The following is a 19,870-nucleotide window of genomic DNA, read 5'->3' as shown; positions in this document are numbered from 1 at the left end:
AATGTCTGTATGGAGTATCTTATGAGGCCATAATCAGCATTTATGCAGCATTATATGGGGCATATTTTAATATGGAGCATCTTATGAGGCCCATCATAAACTATATGGAACATTATATGGGGCTCCTCATTCAATATGGATATTCTAAAACACTTAAACTACTGATGTCTCAATTAATTTTACTTTCATTGGCATTTATTTTTGACATTTACTGGTAGCTGCTGCATTTTTCACCCTAGGCTTATACTCGAGTCATTAAGTTTTCCCATTTTTTTGTGGCAAAACTAGGGGTCTCTGCGTATACTCAGGTCGGCTTATACTCGAGTATATACGATAGATTAGTCTGGCATGACTTGTTCACTACAAACTCATGCTGGCTCTGGTTAATTACTGTATTCTTATCCAAGTACTTGCATACATGCTGTTTAATAAATTGTTCAAAGATCTTTCCTGGTATAGAAGTAAGGCTTACAGGCCTGTAATTTCCTGGTTCCATCTTCTTTTCTTTTTTGAAGATAGGGAAAACATTTGCCCTTCTCCAATCTTCTGGGACTTCTGTTCTCCAGGATTTTTCAAAGATTTTTGTTAGTAGTTCTGCAATTTCATTTGCTAACTCTTTCAGTACCCTAGGATGAAAATCATCTGGACCAGGAGATTGAAATTAAATTAAATTGGTTCACTCACCATCTCTCTTTTATAGTGTGGATTCCTTTATTCCTTCAATAGCACCGTTAAGATCAATTGATGTTACAATTGCTTTCTTAGAGAACACAGATTAAAAATGGGAATTCTCAACATCCTTTTTGACCACTTCACTCTTTTCACCCTGTAAAAACCCTATAGTATCTTTTGACTTTTCTTTTGCTTTTGACATACCCCCAAAATCCTTTTTTTATTGCTTATGGTCTCCCTTGCAAGCCTCACTTCATTACCTCCTTAAGCTCTTCTAATGCTTCCCCTGCAGGCAGCATTATATTCTTCTTTAGATATGCCCCCGCGCAACCCCCCCCCCCCCCTCCACCCCCCCTTTTCTTTCCATTCAATATTAATTTCTTTTTTTCCTTTTTAAGAAATGATTAAGCTCTGTATTCGTCCATCCTGGTCTTTTTAAATTCTTCCGATTTTTCCTTTTTAGATTGTGCAGTGAGATTTAATTTAGCAAATTCTCTCATCCTTCTTGGACATTTCTGTCCTTAAGAATATTCAGCCATTGTTCCTTTCCTACCCTGTTTCTGAGTCTATTAAAATCTGCCTTTCTGAAGGCCAACCTTACAGTCTGAGTCCTCACTGGTCTTCCTTCTCTTGTAATCAAAAATTTGAGTATAGCATGATCGCTGCCTCCTAAATTCTTTGCTACCTTTACTTTCTAAGCCAATTCCTCCCTGTTGGTACGAATTATTAAGTCCAAGATTACAGATCCACTTGTTCTCTCGTCTATCTTTTTGAAACGCAAAGTTGTCAGCAAGAGAAGAGAATAATTTTCTAGACCCATTACTTTTGCCTGAGAGAGATTCTCATCTAATATCTGGATAGGCAATTTCTCCCGTGATCACTGTCAAACTTTTTTGACAACATAGACATCTGATGTAAAGAGTTCATCTATATCTTCAGTCTGTCCAGGTGACCTTATAGTAAACACCAACAATAATGTCTTGTCTGTTCTTTTCTCCTTGTATTCTTACTCAAGCAGTTCCTGCAGAACTACCATTTTCTGAAGCTTGGATCTCTGCGGAGATATACTTTTTCCTAACATGCAATGCAACACCTCCTCCCCTCTTCTTAATTCTGTTTCTATTAAATAAGGTGTAGCCTTCCAGGTTTGTATTACAATCATGTGTATCATCCCATCAAGTTTCGGTAATGCCTATGACATCATATCTCTCTTTCTGTGTTAACAGCTACAATTCTCCTTGTTTGTTTCCCATGCTCTGTGATTTTTCCACGCATTATGGTTTGAACAGTTTTAGGTGAAAAGTCAATGTGGTAATGGAAGCATGACCAGAACCTGATATATAGGAATGGGTCTGTATTATAAGTGCTGATCCTACAGAGTACGACCCGTATTTGTGAAGCAGTCACCTATGCCAAATTTTACCTCTTGGTTCCATTTACCATGTAGTCATGACCTAAAGTGTCAACGGCTTATACTATTGCTGTATTTGTCGTACTTTTTCTATTGGATGATTTCTGTGTTTTTTCAGGCTGACAACAGAAAAAGACATAAGGAAGAAAACAACGATCACTTGAATGACTCCCAGGCTGCAGACATGGCTTGGATAAAGCACAAGCAGCTCAATGAATCTATCATTGTGGCACTTTTCCAAGGCCAGTTCAAGTCGACGGTGCAATGTCTAACTTGCCACAAAAAGTCCCGAACGTTTGAAGCTTTCATGTACTTGTCTCTACCACTTCCATCATTAAGCAAATGTTCTCTTCAGGTATTTGTCTCGAGATAATTTCTCCTTTTCTCAAAATCGTTAAGTTCTTTGTTTTAAGTTTAGACACAGAAATAGATGACAAAATTAAAAAAAATCTCAATTATCAGAGCACAGGTTTTACAGATCTATATCCCACTGGAACCAACTCTTCTTGTATTAGCTGTGTGTGTGCGTTCTGTTCAAGGAAAACTAAGCAGCCATGCTTTTTTTGATGCAGGACACTTTCATAAGGGCTTATGAATACTCATGTTTATTGATGTACAGGTGCTTCTCACTAAATTAGAATATCATCAAAAAGTTCATTTATTTCTGTTCTTCATTACAAAAAGTGAAACTTGTATATTATATAGAATCATTACAAACAGTTATCTATTTCAAGTGTTTATTTCTGTTGATGATTATGGCTTAGAGCCAATGAAAGCCCAAAAGTCATTCTCAGTAAATTAGAATAATTAATAAAAAAACACCTGCAAAGGCTTCCTAATCATTTAAAAAGGTCCCTTAGTCTGTTTCAGTAGGCTCCACAATCATGGGGAAGACTGCTGACAGATGTCCAGAAGGCAGTCATTGACTGAGTCATTGATTGAGATACTGGGTGCCTGTCCTCCACAGATTTGATTTTGTGGCTATCAATATCAGTTACAGAAAACCTTTTAGGCTATGTTCACATGTTGTTGTTTTTTCTGCAGGCAAAACCTGCTTTTTTCGCAGTAATTAAACAGCTTTAAAAAAAAAGCAGGTTTTACTGTATTTTTGGCTGGGCTTTTTTGCGTTTTTCAGGTACATTTGTCTCTTGCGTATGCTGGTACAGTTTAGTGCCTGTTGTTCCTATGTTTTCTGCACCAAAAACGCAGGAAAATCTGATACCTGTGTTTTTGCTGCTTTTCTTGCACTACTCATTGCTTTCTATGGCTGAAAAAAATGCTGCCAAACCGCTGACAGAAGTGACACACGGCAGCTGTAAAAAATGCAGCAGTTTTCCAATTCAGTCAGGAAAAAAACAATGTCTGCGCATGACATTTCTCAAATCCTAGCTTTTGCTGTAACTGTAAAAATTGCAGAAGCGCAATGTGTGAACATAGCGGAATGATGCGTCTACTATCTAATCTTTTTGTCCCCCCACCTCCTCACCTCAAATAAAAAAAAAAAAAAACAAATGCGATCACCTCAAGCAGCTTGGGATTGATCTGTTTTTGTTTAATTGTTTTTTTTTTATTCTTTTTTTTTTAGGATTGCCTTAAGTCTTTTTCCAAAGAAGAGAAGCTGACGGATAACAATAGATTTTTTTGTAGCAACTGTAAAGCAAGTAGAGATTCTACAAAGAAAATGGAGATTTGGAAACTCCCCCCAGTTCTCCTTGTGCACCTAAAACGGTAATTGTATTTTATTATGATCATTTTTGCAATACTTGTCTTAACCTCAGACGATCAGTTGGTTTTAACAATTGCATGCATGACTGTTTCCTAGATTTTCTTATGAAGGACGCTGGAAGCAAAAACTTCAGACATGTGTGGATTTTCCATTAGAACATCTTGACTTGTCCCAATATGTCATAGGACCCAAGACGTTTAAGAAATACAGTTTATTTGGTGTCTCTGTAAGTAGCTACTTCTAAAGATACACCTGTCGCCACCTTGGTGTAGTTATATGAAATACACCTTGTGAGGCTATTATAACGATAGCGTAATGTGTGTGTATATATATATGTGTATATGTGTGTATGTATATATATATGTGTATATGTGTGTATGTATGTATGTATGTATATATATGTATGTATATATATATATATATATATATATATATATATATATATATATATACGATATATATATATATATATATATATATATATATATATATATATATATATATATATATATATATATATATATATATATTAATATATATTGTGTGTGCAGTAACCTTATGTATAGGTATTGTGTGACTGGGAACACCTGTCCTGGAGGCTGCAGGTTCACACCCAGGTGTTAATATGTATTTTCCTGAGACAAGTAGAGTTCTGTCTCCTATCTCACCAGTGGGTCCTGCTGGAAGCCAGAAGAAAGGTGACATTTGACACCTCCTAGCTCTTGGAAGAGAGATGTTAATTACGGCCTGATAGTATCTCTGTGAGAGCTGTTACACAAAGGATCTCAAGAGAAAATAATATATTCATTGGGGGCGCGGCCGTGGTCCAATTAAAAACCAAGCAATTATGATATTAACCTGAGGGGCTGGTCTAGAAACCTGACCTCCAGACCAAAGCTATAAATTAGACCTGTATACAGAGAAATGTGTTCACATAATGGGGGCGGCCGAGCTGGTGTGATCCAATCTACATTCATCCTACCCTCAGGGAGCAGAAAGCAGACTACCAAGTTAGATGATTTCTGTAAGTTTCTCCTGTTATTTTATACTGTTTTGCATAGTTGTATGTCTTTTTATTATCATATTTTTATATCTTTTCTTACTGTAAGCACTGAACCTTTTTGTATTAAAGTATAAAACTTTAACAAGTTGAACCTTGAATGTTCTAAAAGAATACATAGCCTGAGGTGTGTGAGCCTTATGAGTTGTTGTAGGCATTATTAGTATTAATACTTCTGGGACTCATCGCCTGTGTATTTGGTGAGTGGTGGCAGCGTGTATGAGCGGGTGTGTGGCCTGGGTCAGTGTGTGATTTATGCTCCCATTACAGCATAGGACAGAGGTTGAATGCTGGACTGAGAGGGGAGATAGATTAAGCCTTGCAGGCACAACCCAAGTCTTGTGCTGAGAGCAGGCGCGTGACGAATTAGTGACACCACAGAGTAAGGGATCCGCGACACCTATTGGTTGGCGTTCACCATCCAGCACCCACCCTCCGTGATCAGCTGGCGGCAGCAGGTTGTGCTTGGAGCTGAACATCAGCACAGTTTAGTGTGTATTGTCAAATAGGAGCTGATGTGAAGTACTCCCACCGATCTACAATTATATCCTAAAAATAGGTCATCAATACTATAGGTCCAGGTCTGAGAGCAGTATAATGTAAGGGCAGAGACCCTGATTCCAGCGATGTGTCCACTTACTGGGCTTGCTTTCTGCACTTGTAATAACATCACTGTTTTATCTGATTCACATCTGTTTGCCAAATGCTCTATACTACCCCAACCACACCACTAATTGGCAGCTTTCTGCCTATGTACAGCGTAAACAAATTTGTTAATCAGTTGTGGTGGTGTGGTTATACAGAATATGGAGGATTACATGGTATCAGCTTTACTAGTGATAATCTCCTGCTGATGACTGATTTTTATCAAAACTACAGCAAGCCGTTCACACATTGCTGGAATTAGGATATCTGCTTCTATTTTGAGCTGCTGCCGGATTAAGTGGCATATACCTGTTGACAGATTCCATTTAAACGTGTTTGCTTTCTTACTTTCCCTACACGTTCCTTATGTTAAGTTTCTCCTAAAAATTGCAGCGTATAGTTCTGGCATATTCTTACTGCAGAGTGGGCATTAGCCGTGCGGTACAGTGTTTGAAAAGCATACCTACTGTTTTGCCTACACAGTGCCACACCTGTCACTGGTTGTCAGGTATTGCAGCCCAACTCCATACATCCTATTGCCTGATATTACACAAAGTTTGTAAGGTCGAAGCTATATTTTGTAAATGCTGTACAGCCCCAGTAAAGATTCTCGGATTAGGGAGCTTGCATTGATTTCTTACATGTGTCTGCCAACAACCCAGGACGCTTCAGGTTCATTAGCGATTTGAGCATTGGTGGTGTGATCTGCAAGGCTAATGAAACGGACGAAGGGATTCAATCTAGGCAGGCTGTATTTATAATGGTTTCCTTTATTGCTACTTTTGACATCTCCCTTTTGTGTTTTGAACAGAACCACTATGGTGGACTCGATGGTGGCCATTACACTGCCTACTGCAAAAATGCAATGAAACAGAAGTGGTTTAAATTTGATGACCATGAAGTATCTGACATTTCAGTCTCCTCTGTGAAAACCTCGGCTGCATACATCTTGTTTTACACTTCACTGGATCTTCGAGGAGCTGAGCTTTTGACATAAGCATTTGTCCAGAAACGCTCCTCAGGCATTTACTTCTCAAAAAATGTCTTATTTTCAACGAAATACTGTGGTGTGACACTTATTTGATCACCACGGGGGTATTAAAGAGCGGGTACTGGAGCGATCACTCTCCTGCTCGGAGTGTGATGGGCTGAGGATCCCAAGAAGACGAGAGCCGACGCTGCACTTCTTCTCAGACAGATGATTAGAGTTCTTACTCGTACGGACTGCTGTATAATAGAAGCATTGAATGGTGGCTGTAGGTGATCGCCACCTTTCTCCTCTGCTCTTCTTTATGGACCGTCTGTGCTATACACTGTACTAACAGACAGGCTATGCTTACAGGAATCTTGCAGTGTATAGCAAACAACACTGCAGCATCAAACTGAAAATGCCTTGGATATGTCCGTATTAATCGCTTGATAAGTAACTTGTCTAGTGTCCTATTCTTGCCTTTTTCCATATGTTTCTCTACTGTGACGTACAAACAGTCTAAGCAGATTGGGAACTTATTAAATCAAAGACTGCAAGCTTGCACATCACTCCTAATGTGTATATATATATCTCCTTTTCTTTGTTGTAAATCATATTTATGTAAAATACCTATAGCACTTGATAAACTGTCTAACATCTAAATAAATCTATCTACTTGAGGATGTATACACTTAGTGTTATAAAATCACAATATACAGATACCGAGCCCTACTGCAAGTCCTGGAAGCAGACATTCAGAGGGCAGCACACAGCATTTCTCTGAATTATTTATTGTGCATGTGGTTTATTGCTATAACATGGTCCAACTGCAGTGCCCTATCAATAATATATGATGCTTAGAAGCGGTCAGATGACCCCTGGTGGCTTTTGTATGGGAGCTGTCCTAGTCTGAAGATCGGGCTCAGTTTGGTTAATGATCATTGCCTTCCGACCATTCATGTCTTTTTATGATGATTTTTTTTTTACCAATATATTCACATCTTGGATAATTGTTTGATTCGTGATTTTTTTTTTTTTTCCTTCTCCCTTTACTTTCATATCTTAACTAATCTTTCATTGCCACTTTTTCATTTTTTTTCATCCATTCACCCCTTCACAACCGATGACATATAGGTGTGTCATAGGTCGTGTTCCTGCCTTTGATGCTGGCTCCGGTGCTGAGCCTACATCTTTCTCTGCACATGACAGTTGATCTGATCAGCTGTCACTTGCTTCTAACGACCGTGATCCACCCACAGTTGTTATAATAATAATAATAATCTTTATATAGCGCCAGCATGTTCCGCAGCGCCTTACAATTCAACAGTTCATATACAACAGTCATAACAAAGTTAACGATAATACAATAATTAATGCAAAGATATCGATGGCCCTGCCCATAAGAGCTTACTGTTAAGTTAATTGCCTCTGTCAATTGTCCATTGGGGTGCATTAAATAGCCATCATTCCACTCCCATTCAGTATTTTTCTGTTCAGATTTTGAAAAAAAAAATTGGTATATGCCCTTAACTTTCTCTAGAAATGCATTTTATGAAATAAAGTTTTTCTTCTATTCCATTTATTGGAGTATTTTTATTAAAAGCTATTACTCAAGAATGATTAATCCCTTTCTGCCATCCGACGTACTATTCCGTCAATGTGACCTGGGCCTTACTTACCATGGACGGAATAGTACATCATGCGCAATCAGCCGCGCTTATGGGGGGAAGCGCGGCCGGGTGTCAGCTGATTATCACAGCTGACACCCAGAACTAAGGCTATGTGCACACGTATCTGTGAGGGCTGCGGATTTTTCCGCAGCGGATTTGATAAATCCGCAGTGCAAAACTGCTGTGGTTTTTTCTGCAGATTTATCGCGGTTTCTATTGCGGATTCCGCTGCTGGTTTACACCTGCAGTTTTCTATTGGAGCAGGTGTAAAACCGCTGCGGAATCCGCACAAAGAATTGACATGCTGCGGAATGTAAACCGCTGCGCTTCCGCGCGTTTTTTTCCGCAGCATGTGCACTGCGGATTTCGTTTCCCATAGGTTTACATTGTACTGTAATCGCATGGGAAACCGCTGCGGACCCGCAGCAAAATCCGCAGTGTGTGCATACCCTAAGTGTCACGAGCGGTCACGGACCGCTCCCGGCGCTTTAACCCCTGGAACACTACGATCAAATAAGATTGCAGCATTCCGTGATTGCGTTGTTCTGAGGTTCTCCCTGCCTGCAGACCCCCGGATGCAAGATGGCCACGGAGTCCTTCCAGGTCCTTCAAGGAGGTGGCTTGTCAATGCCTGCAAGCCTCCTGCACTGCCTGTCAGATCGCTGGTCTGACACAGTACTCTGCAAAGTGTCAGATCAGCGATCTGACTTTGTCCCAGGGTGGGACATCACTATACAATGTAAAAAAAAGTTTTAAAAAAATGTATACCATGTAAAAATATTTTTTTAGAAATTCTTAAAGAAAAAAGAAAATATTGTTCCAATAAATACATCTTTTATGTAAATTAAAAAAAAACAATAAAAGTACACATTTAGTATTGCCACGTCCGTAACGATCCGACCTATAAAACCAGGGCTGTGGAGTCGGTAAGCCACAGTTGCGACTCTGACTCCTGGATTTTATCAGGTTCCGGCTCCGACTCCGACTCCTTCATAAATGGCCTATTTGCAACAATAAATTTACTGTTGTCAAATATTAACATCGTGCTTATTCAGTTTCTCACCATCATATAAGTAATCAGACCACTTAGAGCAAAAACTATATTTATTAGAATACATGATCTGTTTTTTAAATGTATCTACTGTCATTGTCACAGTAACTTTGTCACTGACAAAATATCTTGCAACTGATGGCTGCAAAGTTCTCTGCTCCTTTGTTTGGCTGGAAGAGCTGGGCACTGGTTCATTGGTTTGGATGCAGTCATTCTCATCCACTGCTTTCAGTACTTCTGGATGAAAGCGCTGTAAATGTCTCTTTAGATTAGAAGCTCTGGTAGGAGCATTTTTATCTTTGTCTGAATATGCACTGATCTTGGCTTCACAGCATTTGTTTTCGTCTGGATCATTTGTCATACGCTGACAGACATAATGTTTTCTATCTTGAGTGATGGTGAAATGTTCAAGTACAGCTGATTTAATGTGACGCTTCTTTGACATTCTCAGGTTTTTAATTCTGCATTCACAATCCAAATGACAATTGTTTTTCCTAAAAACAATTGTACAAAATTATTGCCAGGTTGTACAACTGATATAGTGGTCAGTAATACTGTTATTCCTCATGAACGCACAGTTAACTGATGCAAAGTTTGTTGAAAGGATAATACTTCTTAAGGTACCGTCAGACTAAGCGACGCTGCAGCGATACCGACAACGATGTCGATCGCTGCAGCGTCACTGTTTGGTCGCTGGAGAGCTGTCACACAGACAGCTCTCCAGCGACCAACGATCCTGAAGTCCCCGGGTAACCAGGGTAAACATTGGGTTACTAAGCGCAGGGGCGCGCTTAGTAACCCGATGTTTACCCTGGTTACCGTTGTAAATGTTAAAAAAACAAACACTATATACTTACATTCCCGGTGTCTGGTCAGGTCCTTCGCCTTCAGCTTCCAGCACTGACTGAGCGCCGGCCGTAAAGTACAGCGGTGACGTCACCGCTGTGCTGTGCTTTACGGCTGGCCGGCGCTCACCAGTCAGTGCGGGAAGCTGAAGGCGAGGGACCTGACCAGACACCGGGAATGTAAGTATGTAGTGCTTGTTTTTTTACATTTACAACGGTGACCAGGGTAAACATCGGGTTACTAAGCGCGGCCCTGTGCTTAGTAACCCGATGTTTACCCTGGTTACCAGTGACGACATTGCTGAATCGGCGTCACACACGCCGATTCAGCGATGTCAGCGGGAGATCCAGCGACAAAATAAAGTGCTGGACTTTCCCGAGCGACCAACGATCTCCCAGCAGGGGCCTGATCGTTGTCACACATAACAATTTAGTTAACGATATCGTTGCTACGTCACAAAAAGCAACGATATCGTTAACGATATCGTTATGTGTGACGGTACCCTTACAGTCTTCCTCTTCTGAGTAGCAGCTGTGAGATACTTGGAAGACGCACACCAAACATCTAGTCTAGAGGAGGAGCTTTACTACTAGAATTTGCAACACATTTTCACTTTGTTTCCTACATTGTAAGTAGGGGGTTGGAGCAGCATGAGGTTAACCAAGTATAAGATTAGATAAGGGCAGTGGAGAACAGTTACACACAAGAAGTAAGAAATGTCTCTATCTCCAGCAGAAATGCTTATCACTGTTGTTCATAGTTTGATAGAACACATATATTTGAGTAAAGGTACCTTCACACTCAGCAACTTTACAATGAGAACGACAACGATCCGTGACGTTGCAGCGTCCTAGATAGCGATCTCGTTGTGTTTGACACGCAGCAGCGATTTGGATCCCGCTGTGATATCGCTGGTCGGAGCTAGAAGTCCAGAACTTTATTTGGTCGTCAGGTCGGCGTGTATCGTCGTGTTCGACAGCAAAAGCAACGATGCCAGCAATGTTTTACATGGAGCTAACAACCAGCGAGAACGATAAGTGAGTCGCCGTTACGTCACTGGATCGCTCCTGCATCGTTCTGGAGCTACTGTGTTTGACGTCTCTACAGCGACCTAAACAGCGACGCTGCAGCGATCGGCTCGTTGTCTATATCGCTGCAGCGTCGCTGAGTGTGACCTTTACATTTATAAAATTCATATGAAAGTTCAATTATGAAATATAAATACATTTTTTTAAAGCTGGAGTCTGTACATTTCTACTGACTCCGACTCCAACCAAAACTAACTCCGACTCCATGACTCCGACTCCACAGCCCTGTATAAAACTGTCCCACTATTTAACCATTTAACCCCTTCAGTGAACACCGTAAAAAAAGGCAAAAAACAATGCTTTATCATACCGCCGAACAAAAAGTGGAATAGCACGCGTTCAAAAAGACGGATATGAGCTGCCATACAGCGTCATCAGCGAAAAAATAAAAAAGTTGTAGCCCTCTGAATAAAGCAATGCAAAAATAATTTTTTTATATAAAAGTTTTTATTGTATAAAAGCGCTGAAACATAAAAAATATGAGGTATCGCTGTAATCGTACTAATCCGAAGAATAAAACTGCTTTATCAATTTTACCACAAGCGGAACGGTATAAACGCCCCACCCAAAAGAAATTCATGATCAAAAATATGTCATGTGCCTGAAAATGGTACCAATAAAAACATCAACTCGTCCCGCAAAAAACAAGACCTCACAAGACTCTGGGGGCCAAAACATGGAAAAATTATAGCTCTCAAAATTTGGTGATGACAAAACTATCCCTTTGCAATAATAAGCTTTAGTGTGTGACAGCTGCCAAACATAAAAACCCGCTATAAATAGTAAGTCAAACCCCCCCCTTCATCACCCCCTTAGTTAGGGAAAAATAATAAAATAAAAGTATTTATTTCCATTTTCCCATTATGGTTGGGGCTAAATTTGGGGCTAGGGTTAGGGGTCTGTCAGGGTTAGGGGTTTGGTTAGGTGTTGGGATTAAGGTTAGGGGCGTGTTCGGGTTAGGGGTATGATTAGGGTTATGGTTAGGTTTGGGATTAGGGCTAGGGGTGTGTTCAGGTTATGGTTGGAGTTAGAATTGGGGGCTTCCACTGTTTAGGCACATCAGGGGCTCTCCAAACGCGACATCGTGTCCAATCTCAATTCCAGCCAATTCTGCGTTGAAAAAGTAAAATGGCGCTCCTTCCCTCCTGACTCTGCTGTGCACCCAAACAGTGGTTTGTTGGGGGTATATTGCGGTCCAATTTCTCCTGTTATCCTTGGGAAAATAAAAATTTGAGGGCTAAAAAATCATTATTGTGGGGAAAAAAATGATTTATTTTCACAGCCTTGCATTATAAACTGTAGTGAAGCACTTGGGGGTTCATTCAAAGTTCTCACAACACATCTAGAGAAGTTCCTTGGGGGGTCTAGTTTCCAAAATGGGGTCACTTGGGGGGGGTTTCTACTGTTTAGGTACATCAGTGGCTCTGCAAACGCAACATGACACCCGCAGACCATTCCATCAAAGTTTGCATTCCAAAACGCCACTACATCTGTTATGTTTGCTAATGACATGTGTTATGAAGGCAATCCAGAAACCCAGTGTGCTTAGCGATCAGAGCGCACACAGTGATCTGACAAATACCCAAAAATACAAGAACGAGCTCTGAGAGGTGGAAACTCTGTAGACTGCACACCTGATCCTATCCTAAACACAACTAAAAGCGGCTGTGGATTGCGCCTAACAACTACCTAGGCAACTCGGCACAGCCTAAGAAACTAGCTAGCCTGAAGATAGAAAAATAGGCCTGACTTGCCCCAGAGAAATTCCCCAAAGGAAAAGGCAGCCCCCCACATATAATGACTGTGAGCAAGATGAAAAGACAAAACGTAGGGATGAAATAGATTCAGCAAAGTGGGGCCCGATATTCTAGGACAGAGCGAGGACAGTAAAGCGAACTTTGCAGTCTACAAAAAACCCTAAAGCAAAACCACGCAAAGGGGGCAAAAAAAACCCACCGTGCCGAACTAACGGCACGGCGGTACACCCTTTGCGTCTCAGAGCTTCCAGCAAAACAAAGACAAGCTGGACAGAAAAAAAAAGCAACAAAAAAAAAGCAAAAAGCACTTAGCTATACAGAGCAGCAGGTCACAGGAACAATCAGGAGAAGCTCAGATCCAACACTGAAACATTGACAAGGAGCAAGGATAGCAGCATCAGGCGGAGTTAAGTAATGAAGCAGTTAACAAGCTCACCAGAACACCTGAGGGAGGAAGCTCAGAAGCTGCAGTACCACTTGTGACCACAGGAGTGAATTCAGCCACAGAATTCACAACAGTACCCCCCCCCCCTTGAGGAGGGGTCACCGAACCCTCACCAGAGCCCCCAGGCCGACCAGGATGAGCCGCATGAAAGGCACGAACAAGATCGGAAGCATGAACATCAGAGGCAAAAACCCAGGAATTATCTTCCTGAGCATAACCCTTCCATTTAACCAGATACTGGAGTTTCCGTCTAGAAACACGAGAATCCAAAATCTTCTCCACAATATGCTCCAATTCCCCCTCCACCAAAACCGGGGCAGGAGGCTCAACAGATGGAACCATAGGTGCCACGTATCTCCGCAACAACGACCTATGGAATACATTATGTATGGAAAAGGAGTGTGGGAGGGTCAAACGAAAAGACACAGGATTGAGAACCTCAGAAATCCTATACGGACCAATAAAACGAGGTTTAAATTTAGGAGAGGAAACCTTCATAGGAATATGACGAGAAGATAACCAAACCAGATCCCCAACACGAAGTCGGGGACCCACACGGCGTCTGCGATTAGCGAAAAGTTGAGCTTTCTCCTGGGACAAGATCAAATTGTCCACTACCTGAGTCCAGATCTGCTGCAACCTATCCACCACAGAATCCACACCAGGACAGTCTGAAGACTCAACCTGTCCTGAAGAGAAACGAGGATGGAACCCAGAATTGCAAAAAAATGGAGAAACCAAGGTAGCCGAGCTGGCCATTAGTCTGAGGATGGAAAGCCGAGGAAAAGGATAGGTCAATGCCCATCCTACCAAACCCACCATGACATCCTTAAGAGCCTCAGAGAGACCCTTTCTGAACAAAGCTGCCAGCGCAGATTCATTCCACTGAGTGAGTACTGACCATTTCCTAAATTTCTGACAATATACTTCTATATCATCCTGACCCTGGCACAAAGCCAGCAAATTTTTCTCAGCCTGATCCACTGAATTAGGCTCATCGTACAGCAATCCGAGCGCCAGGAAAAACGCATCGACACTACTCAATGCAGGGTCTCCTGGCGCAAGAGAAAATGCCCAGTCTTGAGGGTCGCCGCGCAAAAAAGAAATAATAATCAAAACCTGTTGAATAGGATTACCAGAAGAATGAGGTTTCAAGGCCAGAAATAGCTTACAATTATTTTTGAAACTTAGAAACTTAGTTCTATCTCCAAAAAACAAATCAGGAATAGGAATTCTTGGTTCTAACATAGATTTCTGATCAATAGTATCTTGAATCTTTTGTACATTTATAACGAGATTATCCATTGAAGAGCACAGACCCTGAATATCCATGTCCACACCTGTGTCCAGAATCACCCAAATGTCTAGGGGAAAAAAAAAAAGTGAACACAGAGCAGAAAAAAAAAAAAAAAATGATGTCAGAACTTTTTCATTCCCTCTATTGAGAATCATTAGTATGGCTCCTTGTACTGTTATGTTTGCTAATGACAGGTGTTATGAAGGCAATCCAGAAACACAGTGTGCTTAGCGATCAGAGCGCACACAGTGATCTGACAAATACCCAAAAATACAAGAACGAGCTCTGAGACGTGGAAACTCTGTAGACTGCACACCTGATCCTATCCTAAACACAACTAAAAGCGGCTGTGGATTGCGCCTAACAACTACCTAGGCAACTCGGCACAGCCTAAGAAACTAGCTAGCCTGAAGATAGAAAAATAGGCCTGACTTGCCCCAGAGAAATTCCCCAAAGGAAAAGGCAGCCCCCCACATATAATGACTGTGAGTAAGATGAAAAGACAAAACGTAGGGATGAAATAGATTCAGCAAAGTGGGGCCCGATATTCTAGGACAGAGCGAGGACAGTAAAGCGAACTTTGCAGTCTACAAAAAACCCTAAAGCAAAACCACGCAAAGGGGGCAAAAAAAACCCACCGTGCCGAACTAACGGCACGGCGGTACACCCTTTGCGTCTCAGAGCTTCCAGCAAAACAAAGACAAGCTGGACAGAAAAAAAAGCAACAAAAAAAAAGCAAAAAGCACTTAGCTATACAGAGCAGCAGGTCACAGGAACAATCAGGAGAAGCTCAGATCCAACACTGAAACATTGACAAGGAGCAAGGATAGCAGCATCAGGCGGAGTTAAGTAATGAAGCAGTTAACGAGCTCACCAGAACACCTGAGGGAGGAAGCTCAGAAGCTGCAGTACCACTTGTGACCACAGGAGTGAATTCAGCCACAGAATTCACAACATACATCCTTTCCGAGCCCTGAAGTGTCCCCAATCAGTAGTTTTCTCCCACATATGGGGTATCGGCGTACTCAAGACAAATTGCACAACAACTTTTGGTGTCCAATTTCTCCTGTTACCCTTAGGAAAATACAAAACTGGGGGCTAAAAAATCATTATTGTTGAAAAAAAAAAAAAGATTTATTTTCACGGCTCTGTGTTATAAACTTCTGTGAAGCACTTGGGGGTTCAAAGTGCTCACCACACATCTAGATAAGTTCCTTGGTGGGTTTATTTTCCAAAATGGTGTCACTTGTGGAGGGTTTTCACTGTTCAGGCACAGCAGGGGCTCTCCAAACGCGACATGGCGTCCGATCTCAATTCCAGCCAATTTTTCCCTCTTTCCCTTCCGAGCTCTGCCATGCGCCCAAACAGTGGTTTACCCCCACATATGGGGTATCGACGTACTCAAGAAAAATTGGACCCCAAAACTTGTTATACAATTTGTCCTATTACCCTTGGGGGAAAATAAAAAAAATTGGATCTGAAGTAAATTTTTTGTGAAAAAAAGTTAATGTTCATTTTTGTTTTTTAAACATTACAAAAATTCCTGTGAAGCACCTGAAGGGTTAATAAACTTCTTGAATGTGGTTTTGAGCACCTTGAGGGGTGCAGTTTTTAGAATGGTTTCACACTTGGGTATTTTCCATCATATAGACCCCTCAAAGTTACTTCTAATGTGATGTGGTCCTTAAAAAAAGTGGTGTTTCAAAAATGAGAAACTGCTGGTCAACTTTTAACCCTAATAATTTCCTAAGAAAAAAAATTTGGTTCCAAAATTGTCGATGTAAAGTAGACATGTGGGAAATGTTACTTATTAAGTATTTTGTGTGACATATCTCTGTGATTTAAGAGCATGAAAATTCAAAGTTAGAAAATTGCGAAATTTTCAGAATTTTTGCCAAATTTACATTTTGTTTTTTTCACAAATAAATGCAAGTCATATCAAAGAAATTTTTACCACTAACGTGTAGTTAAATATGTCACTAGAAAACAATGTCACAATCACCGGGATCAATTCAAGCTTCCAGTTAGAACTGTAAAAATGGGCCCGCTTAATAATGGTCGTGTTGTCTGGGTAGGCCTTTCTTGATTTTCTTTTCAATATTTTGGTATTTAAATCTCAGTTGTTTGACAACATCATAATTTTGTAGATCTCATGTTTCCATTAAAAAAATGGGATTCATGGGTTACCGTAGTTTGGTTTCAAGCTTGGGTGCAAAGCAAGCAGCTTCATTCAAAAGTCATCAGTTTATTATGGTTCTGAGACATAATGATCATTCCATTCAAGGATTTGCTGAGGAACTGGAGCTACATCATAGTGTATACTACTCAGGTTACAGAATATCGCAAACTAGTAATCACTAGGATTGGAAGAAGTGGGTGGTTTCCGATGCAAAACTATGGAAAGCAATGTCTCTATTTTGGTAAATTTAGTGTTGTCAATCTTCCACAGTCCTTTACAGACATCATCATCACTGGCCCACTGGGACTCACAATCTAAATACTCTATCTTTGATGTGTGTATGAAAACATGGGAAACTCCTTGCAGATGTTGTCCATGGGGCTAATCATTGAGCTTCTAAGACGGTAGATTGCCAAACAAATCGCGGGTCTTTTACAATAAAGTGGCTCTGGGATGCTTTTTCCTGGCTACTTTTCAAATTTAAAAAAAAAAAACAAACATCTGATACTGGTCAATAAAAGGAAAAATGGGCAAACATTATGCATTGGACAGAAGATCCAGAGTATTCAGAAAAAACTTGTGTTAAACACAGAGTAAAGATGCTTGACAAATGGGTGATGCTGATTGCCAAAAAGAATTGAAAAAAAAAAACACATGGTAAAAAAAAATGAAAACTTTCCTTTAATTTAGTAATGCCATCATACCAGTTGCTTCATTGGAACCAATTTCATGCTGAAACAGGACGGTACCCAGGCTGGCAGTGCAGGCAAAGTTTCTGAAGGTTACTGAGCGGTAGTAAGAGTACTCAACAAATTAATGTTGCAATACAAACTGGTTGTTACAGTGTAGCTGTCTATATTTCTGTGCAAAGTTTTGTAAATTGGTCTTTTTATTTTATAGAAAGGATATGTAATCTGATGAATCGTAACTTGTCACGTTTTAAGAGCTTGTGCAGACAGGAACAGTTGAAAACTGCTTACAATGAGCTAAATTAATAAAAGAAGCCATACTTAAACAATCCCCAATTTCTCGGCTTACTGGGTTTCCTCGCTGGTCTCTCCTTGCTCCAGTCCTGACATTCCAACCCAGACTTGTTACCATTACAAACCATTTGTGAGGCCTATAACCAGGAAATCCAAAATAATACTTTTTCCAGTCTACTGTGTTGAACATTGAATGGAACCAGTCACTAGACTCGCACACCTAAACCACCAGAACGACGACGTGCTGCTGACAACACTCACTGTTACGACATAATTTAGGAGTTTGGATGCAGTCTGGCTTGTCATGCAATGTGTAGGAAATGCGCAGTGAGCCAATGAATGCTGTTTGAGTATTTTACAGTAATTACATACGTCAGCCAATGCATGGAAACACTCTTTTTTCCCACATAATGTCATACAGGAGCGTTTCAATGGGTCCATGTTTGGTAACCTAAATCCCAGCAGTATAATTACATGCCAGTGGTTTAGGCTACAAAAACAGATTCCATTTAAATGTAGTTTTTCAAAAACGTTGATCTGTTTCTTTACAAAAAGAAAAAGTGAACATATATTCCCTTAAAAACAATCTTTAATAATTGGGTATTAAAAAAAATACCTACCCAGTGAATATTGGCTTAATTCCAAAATAGAAAACGACCTTTATTTGCGACCTAGATAGCCCTAATCTGAATACCTGCCTTACTGTGGAGGTTGGCACCTGAATAAAGACGATTGTTTGGCGCCCCATTCAACTTAGGCTATCCCTATCTCCCCTATTAAACCCTATCATGCAGGTGGGAAAACAATATTAGAATAGAAAACAGGCAGGTCAAAACGCCTATAAATCCCTGCAGGTGTATTACAGATACAAAATAGTAGCAAGAATAATGCTATTAATTATAAACTAAATCCCATAGAACAATAAGCATTAAGATAACCACTCAGAAAACCGTTATTAAATCCCTGTTAGATGGATCAGGCAACATATAAGTTAGTCAATACATTCAAAATGGTGACTATATAAAGCAGAGGGTGCACTTATCATGCATAGGGTATGTCCCGACACGTTTCCCCGCTGTTACGGTTCATCAGGAGGCCAAGAAGATGATAGCGATGTCAAAAAATGCCAGATATCATTATTAGTGATGAGCGAATTTACTCGTTACTTGAGATTTCTCGAGCATGCTCGAGTGTCCTCCAAGTATTTTTTTAGTGCTCGGAGATTTAGTTTTCATCACCGCAGCTGAATGATTTACATCTGTTAGCCAGCATAAGTACATGTGGGGGTTGCCTGGTTGCTAGGGAATCCCCACATGTAATCAAGCTGGCTAACAGATGTAAATCATTCAGCTGCGGCGATGAAAATGAAATCTCCGAGCCCTAAAAAATACTCGGAGGACACCCGAGCATGCTCAGTAGGCTTGAGCGAAACGGATGGGACAAATTCAAAAGTCGCCGAATTTTGGCAAAGTCAGGTTTCATGAAACCTGACCCGATCCTAGTGTGGGATCGGCCATGCGGTCGGCGATCTTCGCGCCAAAGTCGCGTTTCGTATGACGCGTTTGGCGCCATTTTTTCAGCCAATGAAGGAGCGTGGGCAGAGTGATGACATAAGTCTTAGGGGCGTGCCCACCTATCGTCATCTTCTCGCTTGTGCGCTGTAGCGATTTGCAATGTGTAACACCAGCTTTTCTGTTGAGAGAGAGAGATATTTCCCATTGACTTTGCATTGGGTTTCGTGTTACGGTCGATCCCCGACTTTTCGCGATAATCGGCCGATTTCACTCGACTCGACTCGACCCTAAAAAAGTAAAAGTCGCTGAACCCTAGTGCTCAGGAAATCTCGAGTAACGAGTATATTCGATCATCACTAGTATCACCATCACCATTATGAATGGATGACATTTATCCATTCATCATGACATTTGGCATTTTTTGACATCTCTATCATTTAATAACGGTTTTCTGAGTGGTTATCTTAATGCTTATTGTATGGTATTTAGTTTATAATTAATAGCATTAATCTTGCTACTATTTTGTATCTATAAAACACCTGCAGGGATTTATAGC

At 40.7% G+C, this 19,870-nt stretch overlaps 1 protein-coding gene across 1 annotated transcript in view; it reads left to right on the top strand.

Moving 5' to 3' along the window:
- The window catches only part of USP8 (ubiquitin specific peptidase 8), a 111,745-nt gene extending 103,683 nt beyond the window's left edge, over positions 1–8,062 (top strand). The window contains exons 17-20 of the mRNA XM_069766072.1: positions 2,202–2,438; positions 3,669–3,811; positions 3,906–4,035; positions 6,326–8,062. Of these exons, the coding sequence (XP_069622173.1) occupies positions 2,202–2,438; positions 3,669–3,811; positions 3,906–4,035; positions 6,326–6,511 (696 nt within the window). The 3' untranslated portion in view covers positions 6,512–8,062. The remainder of the gene's footprint in view (positions 1–2,201; positions 2,439–3,668; positions 3,812–3,905; positions 4,036–6,325) is intronic.
- The last annotated feature ends 11,808 nt before the right edge of the window (positions 8,063–19,870 follow it).

Source organism: Ranitomeya imitator, chromosome 4 (assembly GCF_032444005.1).
Source record: "Ranitomeya imitator isolate aRanImi1 chromosome 4, aRanImi1.pri, whole genome shotgun sequence".
Classification (NCBI taxonomy): Eukaryota; Metazoa; Chordata; class Amphibia; order Anura; family Dendrobatidae; genus Ranitomeya; species Ranitomeya imitator.
The sequence above is the reverse complement of the archived record's forward strand: the minus strand, read 5'-3'. Positions and strand labels throughout refer to the sequence as shown.